General features: G+C 62.6%; 1 protein-coding gene across 1 annotated transcript in view; it reads left to right on the forward strand.

Annotated features, from left to right (window-relative positions):
* CERK (ceramide kinase) overlaps window positions 1-949 on the forward strand; it is a 39,603-nt gene that overhangs the window by 31,666 nt on the left and 6,988 nt on the right. Inside the window, exons 9-10 of the mRNA XM_014533160.1 lie at window positions 281-358; window positions 717-768. Of these exons, the coding sequence (XP_014388646.1) occupies window positions 281-358; window positions 717-768 (130 nt within the window). The remainder of the gene's footprint in view (window positions 1-280; window positions 359-716; window positions 769-949) is intronic.

Below are 949 nucleotides of genomic sequence, written 5' to 3' on the forward strand. Positions count from 1 at the left end.
TGTCTGTGCACCTGCCTGGGGGAGGGGACCCAGCGGGCAGGGCACTGAGCTGCTGGACCGGCCGCCGCAGGCGTTTCTCGGGGCTTCACTCCCGGCTGAGGAGCTGGTTGGTGGTGTTGCAAGGCCACTCGGCATTTCTGACGAGTTCACCTCACTGTTCCCAACATTCATTTTGTGGATAAAGCGTATTTGTTCCTTATTTACTCGGGGGCCCTGGAGGAAAAGGAGGAGCCATGCATTAGCCAGAAACTTCGTTTTCTAAAATCTTTTCCCTTCTTAGGGTCCACAGATTGTGTGTGTTACTCCACCGTCGGCATCAACGACGCAAAGACCTCGGCCCTGCACATCATCGTGGGAGGTCTGGGACCATCATTGTGGGTAGGTCCCGCCCATCTTTGTGGGTAGGTCCTGCCCAGCCCACGGACTGTGAGCAGCCCACGCTGGTGAGGGCTTGCGAGCCTCTCTACCCTCCATGCCCGGCCGTCTGCCAGCAGGGCTCTGTCCCTGAGGCTCCCCTCCACTGCCATCTGCCCCGTCTTCCCACACCGCCAGGGGGTCCTGCAAAGCACAGACCCTGCTCAGAACCCTTCCAGAGCCTTGGGGGGCCAGCACCCCGTGACCTGGCGGCTCTCCTCCTCGGTGTCCATGCGCTGGCCGGGCTGCTCCTCTGTCCCAGGCCCGGCTGGGGCCCTGCACTCGGCTTTCCCTCCACTCAGGGCCTAGCCCCTTGTTGCCGGGCGGGCGGGCCCTGGCCACCCATCATCGTGGGTAGGTCCCGCCCATCATCCTGGGTAGGTCCTGCCCATCTTTGTGAGTAGGTCTGGGACCATCATTGTGGGTAGGTCCCGCCCATCATCGTGGGTAGGTCCCGCCCATCATCGTGGGTAGGTCCCGCCCATCTTCGTGGGTAGGTCCCGCCCATCATCGTGGGTAGGTCCCGCCCATCATC

Source organism: Myotis brandtii, unplaced genomic scaffold (genome assembly GCF_000412655.1).
Source record: "Myotis brandtii unplaced genomic scaffold, ASM41265v1 scaffold952, whole genome shotgun sequence".
NCBI lineage: Eukaryota > Metazoa > Chordata > Mammalia > Chiroptera > Vespertilionidae > Myotis > Myotis brandtii.